Consider the following 19,429-nt stretch of genomic DNA (forward strand, 5'->3'; position numbering starts at 1 on the left):
GGGTCCCAGGCGGTTCGAGAAAGTACGGAAGGTTCGCACAACTACCGTAAATAAAGTGATACGGCGAATGAAACGCTTCCTATACGGTAGTCAATGGCTCGCAATGGAAAGCAATGAGCAATAAAAATAATAACGAAGTTCACAATGAAAAGCACTCAGCACCAGCAGGCACAAACAAGAAACACCTAGGAGCATTTCGTATGACAAATACTACAATGTATGTACATCAGGTCTGTACATGTACATGGATGTATCAGCTGTGGTAAGGCAACCAATGAACCCACGGTCCATACCATCCATTAGATAGCCAACAGCATCCAGCATCGCCGACTCCGTGGATCGTCCCGGCCGGAAACCATGCTGTTCATCGCAGAGAACATTATGAGTCAGCAAGAATGACATTAGCTGTGTACACATCCAAGGCCTTCGACAGCGTCCAGCATCGCCGGCTCCTGGAGAAGCTCGGCTGGTACGGGATTGACACTCATTGGTTTGAAAATTGGCTGGGCGGTCGCAGGCAGTCTGTGAGAGGTGGAACTGGAGGTACGCTACCCATTACTCATGGGGTGGTTCAGGGGTCATTGTTAGGACCAATTTTATTTTTAGTATTTACAAATGACTTGGTGTCTTATATGGATGGCTCAAAAATTGTGATGTACGCCGATGATGTGCAGTTCTTGCACCAGGGATTGTCCAATAATTTGACGGAACTCCAAGCGACTGTTGAGAGCACCGTGGCCACTGCGCATAGTTGGTTTGATGAAAATTGTTTGAAAATCAATCCCAACAAAACTGATCTAACTCTTATCAAATCTACCAGAAGACGATCTCCGTCTCAATTATCTGTTCGTTTTGGCAATGCAACTATCAAACCTTCTCCAACAGTCAAAGTGTTGGGGATGACAGTAGACGGAGGACTCACATTCGAAGCTCACGTCTCAAGCGTGGTGCGGCGCTGCTATGCCACACTCGGTGGTCTCTCAAAAATGACCGGCAAATTGCCCGAGATGGTGAAAAAAATGATAGTAGAAACGCTGATCTTTCCACACATTTCGTATTGTTCCACGGTGTGGGCCGGGTGTACCAAGATCCAGCGCCACCGTTTACAAAAGGTTATCAACCACTGTGCGCAGGTGGTGAAGGGCACCAGACGGTCTGCCCATGTATCACCACTGATGGCAGACCTGAACTGGCCATCCATTGACTCAATGATCACTGAGCGTGATGTTGCACAGGTGCATTATTTGCTTTATCACCCTCAAGCGCCGTCCAACGTAACCCAGGGCATTGTGCACCGATCCGATGTCTCCACCCGGGACACCAGAGCCGCTGTGGCTGGTGCCCTGCAGATTCCCAGGGTAAACAGTGAACATGCGCGGAAGTTTTTCTTTTCCCGCGCGCCCGCCCAATGGAATCGCGCCCCTGCCGGTGTGACAGGGGCTCGCTCAGCAGCGCTGTGTCGCAAAAGAGCGAGAGACTGGCTGAGGGAACGCGACTGATATGAATGTGTCACTAATGTGTCTTCAAACATATACTTTGTGCTTCCGTATGGGTGTTGTGCATTTTAGTGTTACTTTTAGCTTTCGTATGTGTATTTTATCTTTGTATGTACTTTGACACTTGTCCCGAAAAGCCATTTACCATGGATGGACATAAGAATAAATGATGATGATGATGATGATGATACAAAATAGCAAAATAAACAAAGAAAATATGCCAGAACCTGGCGGAAAATATTACCTGGCGATGATTAGAGAGGGTCTCACTGATCACAAAACCGGGGCGACAGGAACAAGGACAGAAAATGAGCAAAATCTTCTCAATTCTCTGCGAATTTTTTATGCTGGCTCAGAACGAAGGCAAAGTCCATGGCCGAATTTTGAATAAAACGGACACCATTCGGTGCCACTGTCAACCGTGGTAGTGTATAAGCGATAACCACCGGCCCTACTAGACCCTAAAGAACCGGGAACAAGAGCTTGGTGAGCCTGTTCTCAGCGGTTCTGGGAAATCAACATAAATAGCATCCCACCAAGATACCAGACATCCGCGAATTTGTAAATCAATGAGTACCGTTTTCTATTCACAAATCCTCATTCCCCTCCGTTTTCCTCCTCCGTTTGTATAATGGATCGTCTGGACGAACGGCCATGACCTACCCAAACGGCCGCGACCCTAACTGTGGTGTTCGGTGGCCACCAACACCTACACAGATAATATCCCAGATACCTATTAGGAATGTGTATTGCTGCGGCCTAAGCAAGGAGGCGAACAGTAGTATGCATACGGTGTTCAGCAGTTTCCAAAAATTCACCAAAACCTCTCTCAATTACGACAAAAGACGGCCCGACCCGTGGTGCTGTCGCTACCGGCAGCGACCTACCCAGGTGGCGACCCGTGATGCTGTCGGTGTAGTCTCGTGACCTCCCCCGATGACGACCCGTGGCGACCCGTCCCGTGATGTTATCGTCGTGACCTACCCAGATGACGACGCGGTCCTCTGTGCGTCCGGCGCGCTGCCTCCACAGCGGCACCGTCTGGTTCTGGTTGGAGATGAACACCGCGTAGCAGTAGGGCAGCTCCTGCGGGTACTTGTCCTGCACGTGTTGGCACAGCAGCCACACGTTCTCCTCACTGTGCGGGAAACAGGAAAGGGGTGGGGGGTCAGAGGTTGCTGTGTGTGCCTGTCACCGACGGTGTCCGGCGTGTTAAATCTAATTGTGTCGTAGTTCATACACATCAGACACCATGGTCTGCCCATGGCACAGTTGATTAAAAGTAGGAAATTACGAAACATCACCATGATTAAATATGCTTGTGATGAACCTTACAGATAATTAGTAGACACCTCAGAGGCCCAGAGACAAGGCTGGCAATCATTCATTTGGGGGAGTAAAAACATGCCCAGAGTTTCAATCTGGAAATACAAATACAGTATGGCTGATACTCACACCAAATTAGTATAGTACTTTTTTGCAAGCATCCAGAATAGTCACAAGCTTAAAGGTTCTGTCATATACCTAATGTCACCAAGCTTGAAGCTAACGTCAAGTATGACTTACAGTTAACTTCAAAATAAAATGCTCATCCAATAATTGGCATTGAAACATGGAAGGACATGGGTGCCTGATTGCAATCTTACCAATAGTGTAAGGTGTGTGTGCATTCCTTTGCAGGAGGAAGAATTGCTTTGATCTTCTGCCGCTCCGGACTCTCCATTGCCATTGCGTGAAGTTGAGATGTCTGAAAATCATAAAACAATGTGCATTAGTTAATTAGAGTTATCATCTTCCTGAAACACACAAATATTCAAGAAAACATTTAATGTAAAAACATGAAAAAAACAAAATGTGAATGGAACTCAAACTGTGGTATCTCTTAACTCAAATTGTGAGTCAGCTTAAGGGTTAAGAATTGAAGACATTTTTCAAATGATGATCGGTACAAAAGTCCTTACCGTCCTTACATTGATCAACAGAAAAAAGATACTCAGGGAATTTCTGAATTCAGGAAACTAAAACTGAACCTGACCCATTCAAACATTCCTCTAATTCAAATTGCGTTTCTCACTCTGGAATACGTTACCTCTGATAGTTCACTCCTCGAATTAGGTAACTGACTATGAGACACCAAACACAGGCACAGAACCCGCACAATTCCTCAAAAGCAAGCACGAACCCAACACAACCTCCACCACCGCTGTTCGTGTTGTAAATGAGCCCGGAAGACAACATACAGGTGGCAGCACAATCAATGAGAGTGCTGCCATATGAAGTTATTTCTTGAAGGTATTTTTTCCGTAATTCTCTAAAATGCCTTTCCCACACCAAACGGTTGAGATAGCGGGCCAACCCAACTAGATATACCGAGACAGCGATCCTTCAACTAATCCTATCAAGGAATGACCTGTCTCGGTGGGCGCCGAATGTGGTTTTGACTTTTGATGTCTTCAGCAAGTCACCAAGCAGCTGGAACGGGAGGCTGGGACGGGGCCCGGCGAATCTTGGGACGGCGGACTGGAATGAGGGGCCAACGGGATGAGACATGGGAGCAGCGGGATGGAGCGCGGAGACCGGCGGGCTGGGACACGGACGGGAAGTGACAGGACAGCGGACAGAACGAGGGTAGGGCGCGGTGTGGTCCTCTCTGGGACGAGGGCTGGAACGAGTGCCGTTCCCTGTAGCAAGCGGGGTGAACCGCCAACCTTGCATGACAGTAGGCCGGTGATATCGCATAAGAGAGGGGTTGTTCGGACTTCGGATAAACTCTTGGAGGAGAAACCGATAATCTCAATCTGTTATTGTTATTTGCTAGTCACTACCTAAGCAGTGTCTGGGGATTCAACTTATTAACACGCCCCGGACGGCAAAACAAATGTTACAGTAAAAGGGAAGCAGTGAAACGGAAAAAGTTGTAACGGAAGAACGCATTGGCATTGTAGCGCAATGAACGGTTACGCATTTACCTGACGTAATGAGTTATACAAGACTATCGATTTACTTTGATATCGTGCTTTGATAGAAGTGTTTCGATAACTTTCAATAGACGTTTAAGATGTTTTGATAAGTGCTTAAAGGGACCCTCCCACCTTAACATTAGTTTTGAGTTGAGATAGCCAAGTTTGCGGCCAGGCTCAGAAACCACCATTTATCCTGGTCGCAACCCCCGCAGCTTCATGGTGTTCAAGAAATTTCTTCCCTTTACTTGCAGGGTGGGACCAGCGTGGTCCCTATCTCTTAACCATTACGGGAATCTGATGACGTCATCAGGCTTTCGAACGTCCGTTAAATGTTTGACTAAAACGTTTTGTAGCACGCGGTGGTATATGCTGCTTTGCGCGCAACAAATGCCGCACTTTCAAATAAAGTCGCTAGGAACAGCGGAGATCCCAAAAAGTAAACAAAAGTAAAAGTCTAATATCTTGAAAACCGGTGAATATTTTTCGATGAAATTTGGTAGATATTCGTTTTTGCTCTTTCTGAACCGAGCGACATCACTTTCATGCCAATTCATTAACTTTTTTGAAGGTGGGAGGGTCCCTTTAAACAGACGTTTAAAAAATGTTTCGTACTAGCGCATAAACAGGCTCAACGCCTAAGCAGGACGTTTGAATATTTTTGATAGTCATTATGGCTAATCAAGCTTTCATTGATGTGACAGTACACTCATTAATAAGCGTCGAAATAAGCGTTCTAATAACCGTCCTACCAAACGTTTCAATAAACGTTTTAATAAACGTTTCAATAAACGTTTCAATAAACGTTTCAATAAACGTTTTAATAAACGTTTTAATAAACGTTTTAATAAACGTTTTAATAAACGTTTTAATAAACGTTTTAATAAACGTTTTAATAAACGTTTTAATAAACGTTTTAATAAACGTTTTAATAAACGTTTTAATAAACGTTTTAATAAACGTTTTAATAAACGTTTTAATAAACGTTCTAATAAATGTTCTTATGGACGTTTCTATAGGCGTTCTTATGGACGTCCTCATAAACGCTCTTATAAGCGTTCTAATAAACGTTATAATAGACCTCTTAATAGGCGGTTCAATAGGTGATTTAATTGACCGTTTCTATAGGCATGTTAATCGCCAGTTAATAGACGTTAAGTAGACGGTCAAATAGACGGTTCAATAACATGTTCAATAGCCCGTTTAATAGCCTCTTCAATAGAGGTTCAATAGACGGTTCAACATACGGTTCAATATACGGTTCAATCGGTTCAATAGACGTTTACAACGGACACTTACGCAGACGTTTAAATAAACGTCTTGATCGACATTTAACTGATATAGGTATTATTGTTATACACACTGGGATGATTTCAGATTCCTTTATGCAGACAGAAATTTAGACATAAATGAATATGATGCAAGGATTGATAAATAACATGAATCTAAAGCAATTATACGGCACCGAACACTTGCAATTCACAACGCATCGCCGCGACACACACCCCGCGCGGGTCAAGGCCGGTCTGCGGCCGTCCCGTTCCTGCTCCTCTGGCGGCCCGCCCGGTCAGTGCCCCCGGGCTAGGGACAGCTCCTACCGCTCCGACCGATCTCTGCAGGTCACCGGCCGGTGACCGCGGGCGGACACCGACCGGCCGACCGGTAGCCATGTCTTGAGGTGGGTACAGTTATCCTCTTCACCCCCCAACCCCCAACCCTTACAAAAAACATACCTTCCTGCTAGACTTGCATCTCTGTCTCAGTGTCTCTCTTTCTTACTCCCTCTTTCTCGCCCTCTCAGGCACCCTCTCCCTCGCTCGCACGGTCCATAAGATCGATGGGGTTATTACTCGGTATCTTACGTCTGCCATAGGTCTCCAGAAAGAAGAATGATGACATTGCCATTTGCCAGTAAATATCCTCAGTTATTGTCGAATGCCTACCGTGTCATCAGCCGTGGTGCGACTCCGTATGCCTACTTCTGTTTGTTCCGTTTCGATTTGCTCGGTCTCAGAAGCCCACTCGCTCGCATCAATAAATACGAGATGCCGTGTGTTCTATCATCGATTGCTTTCTTATAGCGAGGCCATCACCGTCCGCATGCTCATTAGGAAAGATTATCATCTGGTGCGCTTGTAGGTGCTTCTCTGATTTGATTCATCACTGCTTCAGTGATTTTCGTTAGTTGCTATTTATAGTTACCTGGATAACTTCGAGCATCAGTAGCTTGATTTCCAGAACTTATTTTATCGGTCATATTCTTTCGATGCTCATCAAAACCATTTTCTGTTGTTTTTGTTTGCTCCGTGCAACGCAGTCACCGATTGCAACTGGGCCGTTGGCAATCGAGGTCATCCGGCGCGGCTCACCGCTGACGGCCGTGTCTTTTTGTCCGTCACACCGAGACCTACTTTTCCTCGGGCCCGGTCCGACTGCAACCAGACCTGACCTGTCAGTAGATGAACATACTGCGCCGCCGCCGCCGCGCGCCGTCAGCTGCGCCGTTTTTGTCTGTGCGCCGCGTCGGCCGTGTTTTGTGCCCGGTCGCGTTTTTGTCGTGGCGTCAATAAAAACATGTCGACGCACCGGCCGCTCGCGCGCCGCCGCCGCCGCCGCCGCCTCTGGCGACGACGGTCCGTCCACCTGATGAGAGCGGTCAGTGACCACGGCGCATCGACACGGCCCGTCCCCTCATCGGCGACCGCCGCATACTCGCATAGGTATCGAGAGGTGGCGCGGAGATGAACGGCAGAAGGATCTGACCTCGGCCCGATATCCACGTCCACACTGCCCCTCAGGCCTCAAGCGTGGAAACTTCACTGCCGCCGAAGAAAAAGTGAGAATGGTGTTCATGTTTACAGGTGTTGACGATGCATTCAGTAACAACCGAGAAACGGTATACAATAAGCCCGGATTTCGAACTGTTAGCGTTATCATTTGAGGACATGCTCGTTAGCAACAGGCCCGTGTTTATTAACTACTTGCACGTTTATTCATCAGATTATATTTATGTCGCTTGTGGTCTGTTGGTAAATAAATGAAACTTATACACTTTGTTGGTTCCTTCCGCTCGTCTGCCAGTCTCACAGTTGGTTACTATTCTATAGGCCAAGTATACTTAATGCAAAGGAATAGAGGGTCAGTGAAATTAATATAGCGCATTGAGGTTGTAAACCTTGGCTCATGTCCATAGTATGATGTAACGTCCTTTCCAGAACGCTTGTGTGGTGCCTTAGCGCCAAGCATCGTAAACAGGATAACGACCAAACTACCATTTCGCACAATCACCCCGGTCTTTACCGCACTTCCGTAAGCAAACAATTTAGCGTCACTAATGAATTTTGTAGTGTTTTGTGTTGTCATCTGTTTAAAATGCTTGTTTTCTTTGTTCATGTATCTTCGGCAAGTGCCAGGTATGTGTGGCATTCGGTCAGATACAATCGAAATAGAACGAATTAAATAACTGCGGCAGATCATCCCTATAGCTGAGCCGTCCTTAAAATCCCTTAAAACCATAGCGAAGTTTTCACGTGTATTTACGATGCATCTTCAAAGTAAACACAAAACCACCATCAACACAGTCTTTATAAATCGAGTCATCAACAACTGACCACGCAAAAATAATATCCCATCTTCTATTTCATGTAGTTCATTTGCTTCTATCACAACATGGTAACTACATATTAGCCACGTTTACACTCTTGGGTGACTCAATCGGTTAACATACTCGCATTCTGTCAGGAAGATCAAAACAAGCATCTCTTATGCTCGAGGACATCACTCACACAACTCTCACACAATATTAATCGCAGCTTTGGCATGGGGACCGAGCACTTATAAGTACTGATATTATCCGGACCTGCGATCGGACCGAACACCCGCTCCGATAGGTCGTCAATCGAGGCACCTGAAGGGGGGGGCGCAAACCCCGCGTTCGTTGAGCACTAAGTCACATGAAAGCCCATCTACTTACTCTGTCCGTTCAAATAACGATTACCGCGGAACAGACAGCCTTGCCAACGCGAAACTGGCTCACTACTCGGAACAGATGGCGCTGCTGGCCGGCCAAACGTTCCTATAGGTGTCGCCCCCTTCACCACGACGGCCTTTCAGAGGCCATCGAGGCCGGTCTCAAGGCTACTGCCGACATTAGACTAGCTGATAGTGGGTCAGACAAAGGTTACAAGCACTAACAGCACGACACTGGCAGGAAGAACTGACACCTCACTGATGAACAGCGCCAAACCCGGAGATAAATAACAAGGGACGGACGTCTATCATGGCCACAATAGTCTCACACGATAAGTAAGCTCGGGTTATCGTGCACAACTTACAATACGATTAATTAAGTCACATTCCTGTCTTGGGCGACCAAAAAGCTCACCATTGGTAACTTGCAGAGCACACACCGCCGGACTGACGGTTTCCCGGCGCCGTTTGTACTCACTCGTACCATCACAGACCAAACGGGAGTCACCAGTACCACACCACCTCGCCCCGGCCGGCTCACACGGGCGCCCGCGGCGCGCCCGTGCTCTTCTCAAAAACCGTCCGCTTGTCGCGCACGATCCCCTCGGAGACGGGGACGCGCGGCAGCGGCCTGGCCCTCTGTCCTGCGGCCGGCGCGGGGTCCTCGGCGCTGCTGTCGAAGAGGCGCCGGCAGTCGGCCACCAGCCGGTCGGGCACCAGGGCGCGCTCGGCACGCTGCAGCCGCAGCCGGGCCCGCTCCAGGCTCAGCCGATCGGCGGTCCGCTGCCGGCAGCCCAAACTCAGCCGCAGCGTCCGGCCGCTGGCGCCGCTGCGCTCGAAGTAGGCCAGGATGCGGCGGAAGTCGGTGGCGGAGCGCTCGCTGGAGCGCTCCGGGCGGCCCTCGGAGTCGCAGCCCAGACTGCTGACGTCGTCCGAGGAGCCCGTGTACACGGAGGAGGCCAGCGTGGCCAGCGAGGCGTCGTCGTGGCTACAGGCCGACCGCAGCGAGGCCGGAGACAGGTCGGACACTGACGCCCGCTCGCCCTCGCCGACGCTGCTGTAGAAGCCCGACTCGCAGGAGGCCAGTCGGCGCAGCGCCGGCGCCTCGGTGAGGGTGAGGGCGGGCGGCGGCCGGTCGCAGTCGGCCCGGCGGCCGCACACCGGACTGGCCGGCAGGCTGTGGCAGCCGACGCGGGGCGCCAGGACCGGCTCCGGGGCCGCCGCCGCGCCACCGGGCCACGCCAGCTCCAGACACGAGCTGTAGATGTCGGCGCAGACGGGCGGCGGCGCGCGGCGGCTCTGCCGGTAACGCTGCAGCGTGGCGAACGGACTGGTGGTGTCGCCGGGCCGGTAGGCGGGGTCGCGTGCCGCCATCTTCCGGGCGACGGCCAGCGGACCGGTGGCCGGCCGGCGCCGCAGGGTCTCCTGGCGCCGCCACGGCCGCCGGTGGAGGCGCGCCTTGTCACTCGGAGAGCAGGCCTCGCTCAGCAGCTGGTGAGCCAGCCGGTCCTCCCGCGAGCAGCGCCAGTCTGCGGAGACAGCAGCGCCACCAGCCGTCAGCGGGGACACGGGGAACTAGTGGTTCATGGACCCGTGGCACATGAGGGTGGTGCAAAACGACACTTATGGCGTGGTGAGCTAGTGGGTTCAGGGGTAATAAAGCAATAGTGGGTTGCTCAATGCTCAAGATCACGATAGCACACGAGGCTTGATATTCTTCGAGCTGCGGTTACAAAAGCAACAACAAAGAAGACTGCACCGTCAGGTAATGCCGAAAATCATTGTAAATATTTCTGGCCAGAAATTAACGCTACCCATTCGGGGATTGGCCAACGTTTGTTGTTCCGTGATGCGTGATATGCTCGTTCAAAATCGCATAAAAAGACAAGGAGAAAGAACCAGCACCTTAATGAGCTTATCGATGAGCGATAGGTATAAGAAACGATAGGTCAGCGTTTTCTGAGTGTCACAGTGATCATCAGAGTGCAAAAACACGACCCAGGGTCGTCTCACGTATCGTCCCACTCGTTAGATAACCGTGAGTGAGCGCTCTGAGCATCGAACAAACACTTCGCGGAGCATGACACCGAGATCTGCAGGATCATTCAGCATTTACCGACTACTCCGACTCCGAGATCCAACAATGTCAGCACACAGTACTGCAGAAAATCCCAACTCAAACTCTCGTAGTGCCTAATCCTCTCTACGATAGGTGACAGTGTGAAACCATTTGAGAACGTACGGGTAGTGGGTGCGGCTGCGGGGATGGGCCGGCGTGCTGCGTCCGCCTGGGGTCTCAGTATCGCCAGTAGCACCTCCAGCCTCCGCACCAGCTCGGCAAAGGACGGCCGGCTGCTGGCGGCGTGCTGTGGACAGAGAGGGGCAGACACAGTCAGCAGACGGCGGACACACCACACGGACACAGGGGGTCGCGCCGCACAGCTGCGTCACAGTGGGTCAGGGAATTACACAGGTGTACAGAGACAGGTCCAGACGAGGCGATCGTGGGGGCACGCAGAACGGACAAAGGGAATGTAGGTGAGGCATGGCGAGGAACCGAAAGACATGCTTCGTTATCTACAAGTAAAACCATTATTGGATTTAATTGCTGTCCTTCGTGACTTCCTTGGCACACCCATTCAATAAAACGTGATCCATAACAATCATAAGTGCAATGAGGAAACTGGACCACTTTTCTTGCTGGATCCATAAATAAGACTGTAAAATCGCCATAATACTGACCAATCACGAAATCATTACCAATACCCCCCAATCATAACTGATTTTGTCACGATCACTATCTATGCGTGACTTAGCATGACGCTATGATGCATGTCATAAAACCCGGGGACCGTCCCACATTGCTCTGTAACACGAGCCTACCCCACCCCGCTGATCGGTCAGTCACCTCCCCCCCCCCCGTGTAGCCGACACCCCGCCTGCGCCTGACTATCGCGCGTTGGTCTGTACCTATCACACCAGTGACGTCTACTTCCCGGAGGGCCCCCGGCCGCCGCCCCGGCCGGCTTGTTTGCCTTGGACCAGCATCAACCCGCTGCACAGCCGCGATCCGCCTTCCTATCACCGCGATTCCCGCTTATTTTCCTCACAGACCAAACAGTGTGAGCCGCTCGCTGGCAGAGGCGCCAGGCGGGGGCGCCGGGCGGGGCGCCGGGCGGGGGCGCCGAGCTGGGGCGCCGGGCTGGGGCGCCGGGTTGGGGCGCCGGGCTGGGGCGCCAGCGGGCGCCGAAAGACGCCTGGCAAGGCAACAACAAGCCCTCCCTCTGACTAACACACTGAGACGAGAGGGGTGAGTCACTGGGCCTGAGACGACTAATCCAGCCATCCAGATAGTGCTCTGGCTGATATAAACTACTCGCTGAGTGCAGCAGACTATCTGAAACTTCATTGTCGAAGAGAGATGAGAGATGCAAGGCTGTTGACTAGTTACAACGGTCACGAGCTGTCACTTGAACGGGAGAGCGTGGGCCTTGTGTTCAGGCAGAGAAACTGCGCCGTATTTTTTTATCTGAAGTGGGCACCATAGAGACACTGGGCGGTATTTGTCATAAGAACATTATTGCCATGCTCAGGGCACGCCGTATTATCTTCACTGAGGCTTATGAGGACAAGGCTAGGCACCAGCTTTATCGGATATAAATAGAAGCGAAGGGCATTAGGTGCAGATGCTGTGGCGTCCAATAAATAATGAAATCCTTCACATTGTCATCCACTGAGACATACAGACACAAACAGGCGGGCGGACAGACAGACCGACATACAACTACAAACATACAAAGGCAGATAGATTGCACAATGAGCATAGACAGGTTGACAGACGGACAGGCGTAGCAGACAGCTCGCACGCCGATCGACAAACGTACAGAGACTGGCATACTGCACATCGCCCTACACTGACTCGCCAGATACGAAACAGCACACCAGCCTCTACGGATCATACAACAGGTGAATATGCTGGCAGGCGCACATACAGAGACAGAAAGAATACACACATATTTCTCCCGCTGACCAGACAGCGCATAAATATTATGCTTGCAGGCACAGCGAGGCACGCCGATTGGACAGGACATAACCTTTCAGTGACTAGCCAGACACAGACACATTGCATCTCCCTCCACTGACCAGGCAGATACAGACAGCTCGTATACCCCTCCACTGACCAGGCAGACACAGACAACTGTTCACATCAGACATCAGAGTACATGTGTCTCCACTGACCAGGCAGCAGGTAAAGGCGAGCAGCAGCAGCTCCAGGTCGCAGTCGGGTGGACACAGAGACGCGAACGCCACGTAGTCGACCCCGAACGAGGGTGTGCGCAGCAGGACGTCCGGGTCGGCCGAGACGCGTCCCACCATCTCCAGCAGGATGACGCCGAAGCTGAACACGTCCGCTCGCTGGTCGTACGGCAGGTTGGAGATACACTCGGGCGCCATCCACCAGAACGAGCCAACCGTGCTGAGACGGCTCGGTACGCTGTGGGGTGGTCAGAAGGGAGTGAGATTAGATGCCGTGCCCAGACGGCTCGGTACGCTGCGGAAAGAGTAGAGGGTAGTCAGAATGAGGGCCATACTCGTACCACATAGATACCAGGCAGACGGTTCGATAAACTGTGGGGGGAGAGGACGGCTGGACAGAAAGGAAGCCAGTCTCGGGGCGCTGTGAGGGAGAGGAGAGCAGGGGCCGAGACAGGCTGGTCAGGGAACGAACAAAACTCGGCGCTGGTTTCACTGACTCTATACTCTAAGGGAGGGAGGAGGGCGGCCCGAAGAGAGCGGACCAAACTCGGCTCCGGGTTCGCCGGCTCGATGGTACGCTGCGTGACGGGTGAGATATGCGCTGATGAAATGCGCCCGATATGTTAGGTGTCATGGCCGGTACAATTTATGAGGAGCTAGATTATCGTGAACTCCGCCGATAGGAGTCATTTGGAGCGCAACATATGTGTTTTAATTAAATTGGCCGCCGCTATACTCAGCCCTATTTTCATTTCACAACCAGAACTGGATGTAATTCGCTCAGAAAACTGCTCACAGCTGGTGAACTACCGGCACTTTACATATGGCTCGGTCCGTATTCAAAACCACGCCTGTTGGCGGCGGGTCTGATTAAGATTATGCTCTAACTATGCTGTGCTGTGGGACGGCGGGGCTCCCTTACCGTGGGTCGGGGATGCGCGCGGCCAAGCCAAAGTCGCCCACCACGGCAGTCAGCGTCAGGTCGTCGTTCCGCCGTACCAGCACGTTCTGAAACAAGGCGAGACGGGTACCCGGTCACGGCCGAAGAACAATTAGCCAACCATTCAAAGACCAACATGAAAGTAGTTGTACACACTGGTAAGACTTAGAAGCACTCAGGACAAATGAAAAGGAGGAGTGGGTGGGAATGACCAACTTTTCACGGACTGTAAACAGCGCACGTCCTGAATAGAGTGAACACGGTCTTCCAGTCACAACTGTTGGGACCGTGTGACGATGGCAGGTAGACATAGTGGGTCGGCCGGTGGGACTGTATGGTTCGTTACTGGGTGGGAACTTCTGGATTAACATGTGGTGGGACAATGTGGGAGGACTGATGGGACAGCGAGATGGCCAACGGGACAGTCCGGGACGGCTGATGGGACAGTATCTGACGGCTGATGGGACGATAAGCGGCCAGCGCTGCGGGCGGTGGGCGCGGCGCCGGATCAGTGCTAATGCCGGTCATCCAGGCTAACTGCGGGCGCCAGCGCACTCCGTTCCGACCGGGCGCGCCGGTCGGTGTACGGAGGCGACGTTTATGGCTGGACAGCCGTGTAATCCGACCGAAGTGGCCGCACCTCGTGATTAGAACAGGACCGAACCGGATACTGGCCGAGCCGGCCGGTCAGGCGGAGCGAATATGCAGGCGGCATGCCTAAAATAATTGTGACCTAAATTCAGAACCATCAACGAGATCGTAAATAACAGCTGTGTCAAAATTTACTTAACATCAGCGGAATCCGTATACCGCTGGCTATTTTGAGCGGCCCGAGAGCTATTTTGGCGCCAGCCGTCGGCGCCATTTTCGTTCGCCGGCTGTCGGTCGGCGTTCACCGATCCATCACACCCTTCATAGCACCTAGCCCGCCCCAGTCTCCGTCTATGTCTCCTCTCTCCATCCGCCAGGCCATCCTCACCGCGGGCTGCGCCGCTGCTCGTCTCCGTCACGGAGCAGTGCGACAATAACGGCACGCGCCCAGCGCCGCATTGGCCGCATCAGACACAATGGGCGCCGCACGCGAGCCTCCTCCTTTCGAGTGGCACGGTCAGAGCGAGGTGAGCGACCGGCGCCCGCTCTCATTGTCCGCCGCATTGGGCAACACCCACGCACGTGCACTGACGCGGCCGGCCGATAGATAGTGGCGCAGGCTAGGACGCGAAGTGCGATACCCAGGACATTATCCTCATGACGACGGCGACATGGTACGTTGACTGGACGCATATCACAGAAAGGACGATAGCCAAGACGTTGGAATGTGTTTTGCAGTTATTCATCCTTGCTCTTCCACAGCTGTCGTATTCTGGACACCAGCTAACGCAGAATGGTGAAACCCATATCAGCATTCTCCAATCATCTCCCCATCTGTCGGTGAGAAAGCTAACGCCTCTCTCCATATTACTTCCATCCCTTATCCCGCCATCTTCCATTGATCGGGGCAATCTCCGCCGTCGTAATCCTCCTCAGGCCTCACACCACCTCAGCGCAGTCAGCATTCCGCGTCAGCAGCTCAGCTCAGCCTCAGCGCTGACCAGCGCCCTCCCCCCGCCCGGTCTCCGGGAGCTCCTCCAGTTCTGAGACCGGCGCGGAGGCGGAGGAGGCGGCGGCGCTGCCAACGCCAGCTCACACTCAGCACCCGGCCAACGGCGTACCCAGCCGGGCGCTCCGCCAACCCGCCGCCCCCGAGCGTCGCGGTCGGCGGACCACACGACGTGACTCCCGGAGACGTAACGTGACGCGACGACCTCTGACGTCACGCGGCGGAAGTAACGGGACGTACACGTCACAGACGGGTCCGGAGCTCCCTCTGTGGCAGCTCGACGTCCCGACTATGGGTACCTATTATAGGTAGTTTACCCACAGCTCATGTTAGTTTTGAACCGGGGATCGTAAGCAATAATTAATAAGCGTCAGGAACAAAGTCGAACAAATATCCGTCTTGATGCAGTATGTGTCGAATGATGCCATGTAAAATTAGAATTAAGTTACCACGTCCTAGCCAATTTCATACCTTCGGCGTAATCAATCGTCAAAAAATCGTCAAGCAGAGTTATTCTAGAACAATTTCGGCAAACGGGGCAAACCGATGGCTTCGGAGTTCGGACGATTTCTAACGAACATTCATATCACAGTTGGGATGGAACTGGGCCGATATTGCCCGAGTCTGGCACCACTAATCTCGACCTTCCCGATTGGCGAGGCCGCCTTATCGGCCCATCGACCGGTCACAGAGCACCGAAGATAGCACCATCTCGGCGCCGACACAGCGGGCCGGCGTTACATTATCGTCACCAGGGCACCTAACGGGCGAGGGACAAAGTGGTCCGCCATTAAAAACGACACCATTTCTCAACGAGGGGTGCGTTCACTTTCACATTTTGAACCAGTCGCTGATTGGGTCTATTTTTACATTGCTTTCATGAGGGCGACCGAACTGAGCAGCCCAATGGTGTCGGCATTGAACGAATGCCGCTAAATTACGAAATAGGTTTGACCTGCGCTGGCGACATGTCATGAATTCCAAACTGTTCTATGTATAACGGACCGTGTGCACTGAACCGTTCGATATCGCCGGTAAACCCCGAGGAGAAACCAGAAACCGTGGGGAGGGCCGGGGATGGCGCCGGTTGCGTCACAGCCCTGTGTATTTGTGAGGTCGCCGCGACGACCGAGAGCTCCGACAGATGTCAGCCGACGACGGGGTAAGGGTCAGAGGTGGTGACTCGACAGTCAGGTAACGCTAGGTCGCCATGTCAGGTTCCACGCTCCTCGTGCCAGGGAGGTGTCAGGGCTCCTTCCGTTCAGGTGATGTGATCTTTCTCGGATGTCTGTACTCGGTTGGCAGGGCGATACGTCAGGTTTTGCGCCGCTTGTCAAATCGGTAGCTGGAATCCTACCTACATTTGTCACCTTGTCAAGTTCTACCAGGATGTCAGGTCATACCTTCCTGATAAGCCGCCTACTAAGCCCTTCCCTTGTTGATAAAGGCGCCTGCTAAGCACCCATTCCTTACTTGGCAGAGAGGTCTCTAACCCCCATCCTGCTGTTAAGGTCTCCACTCCTCACCTTGCTGGTGAGGTCTCGGTGGAAGACCTGCTGGCTGTGAAGGTAGCTGAGCGCCTGCGCCATGTCCAGGCCCAGTCGGGTGCGCGCACACCACGTCAGTGGCTCCGGCGACTGCACTAGCTGCTCCAGACTGCCGCCGTTAATGTACTGGAAAGGCAGATACGACAACGGGTTAGTCGGCGAGAATGTCGCCGTAATGGCACACACATAAGACAATAGACACGCTAGACGGAAGGAGAGTAACGCAATATACAGAAACAAACCGCACACCGAGTCACATGAAACACGCTCAAAAATAGCCTATCAATCGCAAGTGGTTTACAGTAGCCCTGATCTCCAGCAATCTAAGCGGAAATGAAAGACCATAAGACCAGTCGTCATCTGCAGAAAGACAGACTGATCATCTAGCTATCCAACCGCGCACTGTGCGAATCTCCGCCGTCATCCAGTCCCAATGGAAATCGATGCCGCAGCTGCCGATAGCGCTGCAGAAAGCCTCGACGTGTCGGTATCTTAGCCATCACCGGATGGAGGAGCCGCTCCCAACTCCGCGGTCTCACACCTGTCAGCGCGCGACACAGGCTCGACGGTTCACGAAATGAAACTCCTCCAGCGCGGCCAGACGCACGACAACTTGAGTGCGAGGGAGAGAGTGTGATGAAGAAACGGCAGAATGTTTTGGTTCGAGTAGCTGAGGCTGGTTTCGCTGGGTTTTCCCGTTCGGTATGTCCGGTGGATAAAAGAGTAGCCTTGACTTGCTTGAATCGATTGTCATGCAGTGAAAAGCCGCATCGAATCAATCATGACTGAGTGCGCTTTAGAGCACGAACGTGAATGGAGCTTTATGTCCACAAGCCAAACGGAAGGCCCTCACTTCAAAGGCAGGTTCCTTATGTGGATAACAACTGGCCCATATTTGCTGAGAAGGAAGACATCTACAATACAGAGACCTGTCAAAAGTATACACATCCCTAGCCATCGGTCTTGGTCAAGAAGACCACATCCTCCTCCAGACATAAAGCCGTCTGCCGTGAGCTCGCGGCCCGGTGGCATGCATCCAGCCGCTGTCCACACTTGGTCCACACTCCACAGGCCTTCTGTCCCTCCAACTGCCCACAGGCGTCTGTCCCTCCTCTGCCCACACCACAGGTCGTCTGCCCTCCGTCTGCCCACAGGCGTCTGTCCGCAGGCCTTCTGTTCCTCCGTCCACACTCCACAGGCCGTCTGTCCGCGGGCGCTGCGCTGTCGCAGCTGGCGGCGAAAGCTGCGCCAGCCCAGCCCGGCAGCGCGGCCGTCCGTCGTCCGTCCGTAGCGGGCCACGATTTTCGCGAGACCGTGCCGGCCGCCGTGCACGCTCCGCTGCAGAAGTGCCCGCAGCCAGCCGAGGGGAGGCCGAGTGAAAAGTAAAAGGAGCGGTGGCCCGATCGCCCCCATCAGCCGCCCTCGCAGGGGCTCCGGTCCACTGCCCATAAAGAGCTCCGGCCCGCCGCCCCGCCGTAAGCACAACGTCTGACAAGTGCAGACAGCTCGGATGAAACGAAACACCGAGAGGGTAACCTGAGCGGGGGAATGCCCGCACCCCGATCAGGAGGCTCCGATGAGATGGTGTCTGCCTATCTCCACGGGCTGCTTTGGTTTCACAGACGCTTGCTCGGTACCGGTGGTCGGCCGCCAACTGGTCGGTGATTTCGGCGCACACAATCAGGCGGCAGAAAGGCCAGGACAATGCTCTGTTCATGATTGCGGCACATGCCCAGAATACATACACTTCCTCCCATTTCCTGGCCGCCGCAAGACGCCAAGTGACAGTAATGGTGATTTATTTGTACGACCCAGTCCGCACCGCTGCTGGCGCGTCCAGGAGAGACGGCGCGGCGGCTGCCTTGGCGGCGTCCTCCGGCGGAACAGGCGCGCCGCGTTCGTTCCGGTCTGGCACGGCTCGCACACAGCAGCCGCAGCGGGCCCACTTTCATTCGGCTGATGACGCGCCGTCCATCTGTTGTCCCCCGCCGGCTCGCTTTTTGTCGCGCGCGCGGTGGGCGGCCGGCAGCACAGCAGAATGTGGCGGGCGCGGCCGGCTGACGCGTCATATCTAGTTCATAACTTGCTCGAGATGACTGAGGCAGTTAGATCCATCTGCTGCATAGCTCGTAATTCAACTGAGCGCCAGTGGGCCGCTTGTGCAGCAGCACCCGAGCCGTCAGCGGAACTCTGTCATATGTCGCCGGGGCGCGCCGCCAATCTGCGACCTCTCATGCCGAAACGGCACGGCGGCGCGACTCCGGCCGGGTAGACGTCATAAACCAGCCGCGCCGCCGCCGGTCTCATTGAATTCTTCATTTCCGTGCGGCCCGGGAGAGTCGGGCAGACTCGGAGAGTGGGTCGCGCTCCTGGCGGACATCGTTCCGGCGTGGGGTAGCTCCCAGGAGAGCGCCGACCCGCGGCTGGGAACTGGAGCGGCTCGCCGCGCCGCCACCAATCGACTCCGCCACGGACACAGACGAAACGCGGCCGTTATCCGGAAAACAGGCAGCTTCCCAGCGCCGAACGCCAAAAGAGGTCTCTTCTCGTCGATCGTTTTACAACCTTCAGTCTATTCTTGTGTTCCTCTAAACTGTAGCACACAGAAAACTCTCCCTGCATTCCTCCCCACTGTTTGTAGCACAGAGGAGCGAACGCGG

The 19,429-nt window shown here is 53.1% G+C and overlaps 2 protein-coding genes across 7 annotated transcripts in view; both read right to left on the minus strand.

Annotated features, from left to right (window-relative positions):
- Positions 1-6,064, minus strand: part of LOC122380133 (protein N-terminal glutamine amidohydrolase-like) — a 32,366-nt gene extending 26,302 nt beyond the window's left edge. Inside the window, exons 1-3 of one of the 6 annotated variants that reach the window (XM_043362974.1) lie at positions 5,962-5,986; positions 3,143-3,243; positions 2,481-2,634 (exon numbers count right to left, since the gene is read on the minus strand). Coding sequence is in view for 5 of the 6 variants with exons in the window: in XM_043362975.1 (XP_043218910.1) it covers positions 2,481-2,634; positions 3,143-3,225 (237 nt within the window). In the remaining variant the exon portion in view is untranslated. Of the gene's footprint in view, positions 1-2,480; positions 2,635-3,142; positions 3,244-3,570; positions 3,818-5,932 lie in introns of those variants that run through there. The other 5 variants (XM_043362975.1, XM_043362979.1, XM_043362978.1 and 2 more) reach the window with 5 other exon arrangements.
- Positions 6,065-7,975: 1,911 nt separating this feature from the next.
- On the minus strand, positions 7,976-16,895 carry LOC122380131 (dual specificity testis-specific protein kinase 1-like; the record flags this gene model as incomplete). The annotated part of the gene is made up of 5 exons (XM_043362971.1): positions 7,976-9,954; positions 10,668-10,791; positions 12,665-12,920; positions 13,605-13,690; positions 16,749-16,895. Coding segments are annotated over 5 exons (1,605 nt in total), but the record flags the coding sequence as incomplete, so codon positions are not given.
- Positions 16,896-19,429: the final 2,534 nt, after the last annotated feature.

Source organism: Amphibalanus amphitrite, unplaced genomic scaffold, assembly GCF_019059575.1.
Source record: "Amphibalanus amphitrite isolate SeventyFive unplaced genomic scaffold, NRLGWU_Aamphi_draft 000092F_arrow, whole genome shotgun sequence".
Taxonomy (NCBI): Eukaryota; Metazoa; Arthropoda; class Thecostraca; order Balanomorpha; family Balanidae; genus Amphibalanus; species Amphibalanus amphitrite.